General features: G+C 44.8%; 1 protein-coding gene across 1 annotated transcript; it reads left to right on the forward strand.

Annotated features, from left to right (window-relative positions):
• Positions 1-848: 848 nt before the first annotated feature.
• Positions 849-7898, forward strand: LOC116942039 (uncharacterized). Its single transcript, XM_032953577.2, has 5 exons — positions 849-1044; positions 4590-4769; positions 5539-5674; positions 6245-6363; positions 7098-7898. The coding sequence occupies exons 1-5, from the start codon at positions 1002-1004 to the stop codon at positions 7508-7510; spliced, it is 891 nt and encodes a 296-aa protein (XP_032809468.2). The 5' UTR covers positions 849-1001; the 3' UTR covers positions 7511-7898.
• Positions 7899-8121: the final 223 nt, after the last annotated feature.

Below are 8121 nucleotides of genomic sequence, written 5' to 3' on the forward strand. Positions count from 1 at the left end.
TTTACAAACACAGAGACAATTTCAACCGAGAAGATGGATTCTGGCTTAGTAATCATTGGAAAGATTTGATAAACCATTTCAGGTCTTAATTGATTGTTCACACTTACAGTGGCTTTCAGACAGCATACATTAAATTTTTCGTCTCCCCCCTCCTCTTTTCAGAACATAGATGGACTAGTCCTAAACAAACTGTCAAATCGCTGCGCGTGGCGCTAACGGTTTTTTTTTATAAATAAATAAACCGTTTTAAAATAAATAAATTAATGCGAACCGACACACCGTTTGTGTTGTGGTCGAAACGTCGTGATAATTTTTATTGTTTTATATATTTTATTATTTTATTGTTTCCCTTCAACGTGACTTTACCGAAAGAGCTAAGGATATAATATATGTACTGTCTTTGATAGGTGTCCATTTGGTGTTTCAGAACGGGTAAAACATTCAATCTAGATTTGAAGCTTTCGTGACTGCAGGGAATCCATACTCTTTGCTTCTTTCGGTAAAGTCACGTAGGTATAAAATAAAATAAATTAAATCGCGACGTTTCGGGCGCAACACCAAGCGCAGGTCAGCAGGTGGGACAACCACAGCAATAAACATTCTACTTTTGCATACTTTGATACCGGCAAACAAATTCCCATGATACAGGCAAGCTCTTATAACCGTTCTCAATTCTAGATCCGTGTAATATCTTATCTATTTACGGGGTTTGTGTAATTTGTTTGGGGCCCTGTGCTCAGCCAGTGCGAAAAAATAAATCCGGGACAGTGGCAGCAGCAGGAAGAGCGGGAGAGGGGAAAGGGGAGGGGGTGGGACGTTGGGAGGGGCGAGCGTTTGGGTGGGCGTGGCCTTGCAGGAGGCGGGAAGAAGATTGTAACGTCACGGAATCACCCCACGTGATCGCGGGTGACGACAACAGCTGCGGTCCAGACGCGTGCTTGGTGGCGAAGCGAGCGCCGCGCCTTTTTGTCGACGACGGGAAAATAAAAAAGTTTCTCAACATGAAAACAAAATACGTCAAGCGGATTGTCAAGGCCTACGCAGGTACCGTGTGTGGGTGTTTTTGTGTGGGCACAGACAAAGATCGCCCCGTTGTAGCCTCAACAGGCTGCTTTGCACAGCACGCGAGGAGGGTGGGTGACCGGCACCACGCCCGGCCGCCTTTATCTCTCCAGTGGCGATGTTTACACGACGATGATACACCAGGTACTAACTAACTAACCTTAGGTCGACTCAGCCGACCTAGGGGAGGCCCAGGACCGGTTCAGATATTCGTCAGTGGTGTTGGCCGTGAGCGGGAATAGAACTCGGGTCGCCGGGTTCGTAGCGCTGCGCATTAACCGCTCCACTCCCGCTCCCCACAAGTGTATGGACACACAAACAACTCTAGTGGGTGGGTGTCCAGGCTCGAACCACGTATATTTTAAGTGTCAAGTGCTTCTGTCTGTGCTGTACAGTGAGGGAAAAAAAGTATTTGATCCCCTGCTGATTTTGTACGTTTGCCCACTGACAAAGAAATGATCAGTCTATAATTTTAATGGTAGGTTTATTTGAACAGTGAGAGACAGAATGACAACAACAAAATCCAGAAAAACGCATGTCAAAAATGTTATAAATTGATTTGCATTTTAATGAGGGAAATAAGTATTTGACTCCTCTGCAAAACATGACTTAGTACTTGGTGGCATAATCATTGTTGGCAATCACAGAGGTCAGACGTTTCCTGTAGTTGGCCACCAGGTTTGGACACATCTCAGGAGGGATTTTGTCCCACTCCTCTTTGCCGATCTTTTCCAAGTCATTAAGGTTTCGAGGCTGACGTTTCGCAACTCGAACCTTCAGCTCCCTCCACAGATTTTCTATGGGATTAAGGTCTGCAGACTGGCTAGTCCACTCCAGGACCTTAACGTGCTTCTTCTTGAGCCACTCCTTTGTTGCCTTGGCCGTGTGTTTTGGGTCATTGTCATGCTGGAATACCCATCCACGACCCATTTTCAATGCCCTGGCTGAGGGATGGAGGTTCTCACCCAAGATTTGATGGTACATGGCCCCGTCCATCGTCCCTTTGATGCGGTGAAGTTGTCCTGTCCCCTTAGCAGAAAAACACCCCCAAAGCATAATGTTTCCACCTCCATGTTTCACGGTGGGGATGGTGTTCTTGGGGTCATAGGCAGCATTCCTCCTCCTCTAAACACGGCGAGTTAAGTTGATGCCAAAGAGCTCCATTTTGGTCTCATCTGACCACAACACTTTCACCCAGTTGTCCTCTGAATCATTCAGATGTTTATTGGCAAACTTCAGACGGGCATGTATATGTGCTTTCTTGAGCAGGGGGATCTTGCGGGCGCTGCAGGATTTCAGTCCTTCACGGCGTAGTGTGTTACCAATTGTTTTATTGGTGACTGGTCCAAGCTGCCTTGAGATCATTGACAAGATCCTCCCGTGTAGTTCTGGGCTGTTTCCTCACCGTTCTCATGATCATTGCAACTCCACGAGGTGAGATCTTGCATGGAGCCCCAGGCCGAGGGAGATTGACAGTTCTTTTGTGTTTCTTCCATTTGCAAATAATCGCACCAACTGTTGTCACCTTCTCACCAAGCTGCTTGGAAATGGTCTTGTAGCCCATTCCAGCCTTGTGTAGGTCTACAATCTTGTCCCTGACATCCTTGGAGAGCTCTTTGGTCTTGGCCATGGTGGAGAGTTTGGAATCTGATTGATTGATTGCTTCTGTGGACAGGTGTCTTTTATAAGGTAACAAGCTGAGATTAGGAGCACTCCCTTTAAGAGTGTGCTCCTAATCTCAGCTCGTTACTGTATAAAAGACACCTGGGAGCCAGAAATCTTTCTGATTGAGAGGGGGTCAAATACTTATTTCCCTCATTAAAATGCAAATCAATTTATAACATTTTTGACATGCGTTTTTTGGATTTTGTTGTTATTCAGTTTCTCACTGTTCAAATAAACCTACCATTAAAATTGTAGCCTGATCATTTCTTTGTCAGTGTTCAAACGTACAAAATCAGCAGGGGATCAAATACTTTTTTCCCTCACTGTATGTGTCTCCATCTGCGTCTTTGTACCTCGCCTTTTTTTGTCCCTATCTCCCTGTCTATATTTTGTACAGTACCTGAGTAATCCACGTCTGCGTCTCTATGTCTCTCTCTCTCTGTCCCCGTATATTTGTGTGTGTGCCTCTGTGAATGTCTCCGTGTCTCTCTCTGTGTGTGTGTATTTGCGTCTTTCTGTGTATCCGCATCTCTGGGTGTCTCCACCTGTTTTTTGTGTCTATGTATTTGTTGGTATTTTCGTGTGTGTCTGTCTCCATGTTTTGGTGTCTGTGTGTCTATTAGAAAGTATTTAGCATGATACTTCTCTTATCCGCAAAAAAAACATCAAAGGTTTCCATTCCCCAAAAAACGTAAGGAAAATAAGCCTCAAGTAATCCAGATTATTGGAAGAATACGTTAATAGGAGTTGCTAATATTAGGGCCAAGGATAGCAGTTATCCTGTAACAATTTGTATCTCTTTATCTACTGCTGGATGAGGACCACCGACATACACCTCATGGGTTGTTTAATCAGAGTGGTTGCCCATCCCAGCTTTGTTCAGACCTAACTCTGCCTATATTTTGACATGTGATGACATCGGGCGCGTTCCAAGTGATGTGTTCATGGGATTTGTGGATGATAACAGTGGATTTGTTGGTGTTATGGGTGATACATTGTTATTATTTGCTATTGGCATGACATCAGAAGGCCATTTCTGTGAATTGTCACTGTAAGCAGTGACAATTTACAGATAATGGTTCAGGATGGTGTCACAAAGGTGCTTCTGATGTCACATCGATAGACCTTTGTATACACACTAAGCACACACATTTTAGTTGCCCCGCAAAAACTATTTATGGAATGTTAAAACTACCGGCCAGATGGCTCAGAATGATCAGCTCGTAATCACATTGTGAGTTGAAACCTTGGTTTGGGGTTGACAACGCATCATGTTTCCGAGGTCAATAAAATCAGTATCACTGCATGGAGATGTTAACAGTGGTTGTCCTATGGAAAGATTCACCCCCACCATCATCATTATTAGCCATTATCAATCCACTGCTGGATAATGGCCTGCCCACAAAGCTGTCACCTCTCACGTCTATGCCGAGTTGGCGTTCTACAGGGGTCCGTCCTTGGCCCCTTCCTGTTTTCAACATAGATGTCTCCGATTGCCGATGTCATCTGGTCACATGACATCAAGTGCCATTAGCATGATGATGATGATACACAATTGTATTCCGCATTGAAGTCAAAGTCAGGTATGGAGAGCCTCAGTAACCTCGAAGGTTGCAGGCTAGCGATGCACATGTGGTTTGCACGAAAATAAATGCTGCTTAATTCAGAAAATGGGCACTGCCTCAGTGCTCATTTAGCACGAAATCAGGTCGACCAAACATTTCTCATTCTCAGCAATGCTATTTTGATTAATTGAATGAAAAAAAACCTCACCACAAACAAAAGTTTTAATCATGCTGATCACCACTTCTATTGCTAACTATATCTCTTTCCTACCCTCTCCTCCCCTCTCCCCTCTCCAGGTGAAGGTGTCAAGCACAGCTTAGAACTGGAGACCACGTATGCCGAGCCTGTTCGGGCAACAATAATGAGGGAGCGATATGTTGGCTATGGGCTCGAATTTGTACAGCATGGAGATTATGTGCAACTGGTTGCCCTTGCTCCAGGAAGTTATGCTCATCTAAGAGGAAAACTTCAGCCAGGTGAGACACTGCAAACATATGCACGGGCATAACACTATAATATGGGGTGCAGGGATGACCATTGGGTTTATCATGTTTTAAAAAAACAACAACACTATATCAGACATAGCTGGGTCGATCAGAAGTCACCTAGCTGGAAGCATTAATATCCTGGTTTTTGAATCTGGGTTTCAGCTGCCTGCGAGTAAAACTGATTTGGTCTCAGCTCAGTCACCAATGACAAGATTGGTAACATCATGTTAAGATTGATGTTCAAATTATTCTGGTGAATTCCAGCTCAGAGACCGATGGGGCAAGTTCTAAATGGGCACCTATGAAAGGTCATACAGTGTCGTGGCGAGCATCTTCCCAGCCACCTTTATCTCCCCATTGCTTCTTGCATTCAGGTGGCCAAGCCAAATTACCATGTCAGGAGCAGCAAAGTGTATCGCTGCTTCGTATTTGTGGATCGGACATTGTGTCATATGTTGTATCGTCTGTTCTGGATAACCACAGTCACACATTGGAAAGTTTTAAATTTTCCATTTGTGCATCAGGTATCCGCATCTGCCTTGCTTTATGCGGATGCAATTTAGGGTAAAGCATGATCTTCCACGAGATGGTGGAAATGTCACCACGGTACTAGTGTGAGCCTACGTATATTTCGAAGCCACGTGAAGTGTCAAAGGCAAGCTGACAGGTTATGGGGCAGATTCACATAGACACACGTACACACATGCACAAACACGAGCTAACAGCAGATGTACGTTGTGTCTGTTCCACCCTACAGGAGACGTGTTGTTCAAGGTGGAGGGTTGCCGAATGCTGGGCTACACAAGCACACTCGTCTCTGATTTGTTGGAAGCAGCGAATATTGGTCGTGTTATATCCATCACAGTCTTTCGCAACCTCATCCCATTGATATCGTACGTATAATGCATGACACTGACAGAGGAGTACCATTGGATTGTACCATCCAGAATTGGCTTGTGATTTGAGATGACTTCACTGGTGATTTTCACGTCAACTTCACGATGCTTTTATATATTTATTTCATTTACGCAGTAACTCGTGCATGTAATTTCAATGCTCACCTGTATAGTGTATTGAAATATGAATTAGTCGTAGCACTACCCAGCGGAGGTTCAATACATATCTTTCTTTTTTACCATTAATGGAATCGTTTTCTTTTCATTTTCCATCCCAGAAAATTCACCCTTGCTACTGGGGCACCATGACTACCTTGAACTGAAAATCAAGCATTTATTGAAAAGTGGGCATAATCAATTGCCAGATTATATGGGTGGGGTTGAAAGTAGGGTCATTGGGAGGGCTCTAATCTGTATATAGTTGGCAAATTGGTTAGGTTCAGTGGGTGGGCCAGTCCAAGCAGCTGCTTGGCTCGTTGTTTAAGATGAGCTACTCGCCCATCTCCATTCTATTGCAAAATTCAGCCTTTTGACATTCTGCCCGGTTTTTGTTTCTTGTATCCGCAGCATGAAAAATTGCATCGCAAACGCGAGGAGCACCACCGCCACTGCTCTGCATGCTAGCCTGGCGATCAAAGCGAGTGCGCGTCCACAGCGCAAACAGTCCTGCGACCTGCAGCTGAAGGGTAAGCAGCATATGACATTGCCAACTCGGAGCAGGGGTGAGCCAGAAATAATGACGTTGGTACCAATTATATTACGGAGCAGTGGCACAGTGATACTATGACCCTGTGACCGGCATTTGAGTCTCAGCCACAGCTAACATTTCTGGCGGGTGATGTCAAAACAGGTAACGGCCTACCTCCACCAATCTGTGGTGGCTGGCATGGTATAACAACTCCCACGACTGATATGGCATGAGGAAGCCTTTATGAAGCAATGGATTGCCAACGGGCTGTAAGTTGCTTATTATTTACGATAATAAGCAAGGTTATATGATAATAAACAAGGTTATAGGAACTGGAAGTGTGCGAACAGAAAGGAGGATGATTAATGTGTAATTCTCTAATCAAGGGTGAACATGGTAGAGGTCACCAAAGGTCAACCTTTGTCAATTGAGTACTTGACATTAGCAGAGGTATCAATACAGGATATTTATAAGAACTTTGGCCGTAGTAATACCTATAAATTAGTGGCAAGGAAGTAAATGGCTGGCATGAGCAAAGCGACATCAATTGATCAAAGTGCTTCATGGTGGATCCATTGAGCAGAGTCGGGCAGGATTTCGGTAACCTTCCGAAAGAAAATTCCAACTTTGATAAAAAGGTTTTTTGACCATTGCTGCAGTGAACGCTATGTGCCTGTGTTTCCAATATTGACTGCTGTCTTCCATTTAATCCCTCCCCACTGTATCACACAGTCTCCGCAAGGACGCTGCACACGCTGAATGTCGGGTCATCGCTGCACAACCACGTAGTACTGCAAAAGAACACGCATGCAGACCAGGAGCAGGAGGAGCGGCTGAGAATAGACATGCAGGAGCACCATAATTATTTGCAGCAGCTGCAACAACAACAACAACAGCCAGAACAACAGCAACAGAAGACAATAACGCTTGAGTTTGTGCGCATTGGCAAAGAGCGGATTGTGGAGATCATCATACCCGAGTATCGGGTGGAGTTGATTAAGGGCAGGTGTGTGGAGCAGGAGGCGGCACAGGAGCCTGTTGCAGGGCAGAGCCAGAAGAAAGGCCTCTGGATGCGAATAAAAGCGGGCGCAACGAAACATCTGCAGAGGCTGCACCTGCAGAGGCACGAACGCCCTAAGCAGTAATATTGAGCATAGTATTAGAATGCAGTATTGCATTATGTGAGTATGTTGAACTGCTTTCGCACCGTATGTAGCCAACTGTGCTAATTGGAGATATTCGTATACAATACAGTATTAGTAGACAGTTCGAGCTGGCTGTTGGCCTTCTTTTGGATGTTGAAATCTGGGAAAATGGCGTCGTGAAGGCAATAAGCACCAGCAAAATAACATTATCGTCGTTACTCTTTGGTTCTATTCGGTAAAGTCACGTAGGTAAAAAATAAAACAACAAAAATCACGACGTTTCGGCCACAACACAAGCGGCCTTCATCAGGTGAAGGGATCAGGCTGTCTTGAGGACAGCGCTGGAGTGAAACACAGCCACGCTCAGACCTCGACCTTTAAGCTGTGTGCGAGTAAACAAGGAGCCTTGACAAAGGAATTAGCATAAAAATTAGCATTTGATTGGCCGACTTAGCATAGAGGTCGAGGTCTGAGCATGGCTGTGTTTCACTCCAGCTCTGTCCTCGAGACAGCCTGATCCCTTCACCTGATGAAGGCCGCTTGTATTGTGGCCGAAACGTGGTTTTTGTTTTATTTTTTTACCTACGTGACTTTACCGAATAGAACGAAAG

This window comes from Petromyzon marinus, chromosome 13 (genome assembly GCF_048934315.1).
Source record: "Petromyzon marinus isolate PM22_M1 ecotype Great Lakes invasive population chromosome 13, UKy_Petmar_22M1.pri1.0, whole genome shotgun sequence".
Taxonomy (NCBI): domain Eukaryota; kingdom Metazoa; phylum Chordata; class Hyperoartia; order Petromyzontiformes; family Petromyzontidae; genus Petromyzon; species Petromyzon marinus.

Bases quoted from the DNA above. Each gene is read 5' to 3' on its own strand.
- LOC116942039 (XM_032953577.2), top strand. From the start codon at position 1,002: ATGAAAACAAAATACGTCAAGCGGATTGTCAAGGCCTACGCAG. The intron at 5,675-6,244 runs GTACGTATAATG...TTGTATCCGCAG, and splicing joins AACCTCATCCCATTGATATC to CATGAAAAATTGCATCGCAA. The intron at 6,364-7,097 runs GTAAGCAGCATA...TGTATCACACAG, and splicing joins CTGCGACCTGCAGCTGAAGG to TCTCCGCAAGGACGCTGCAC.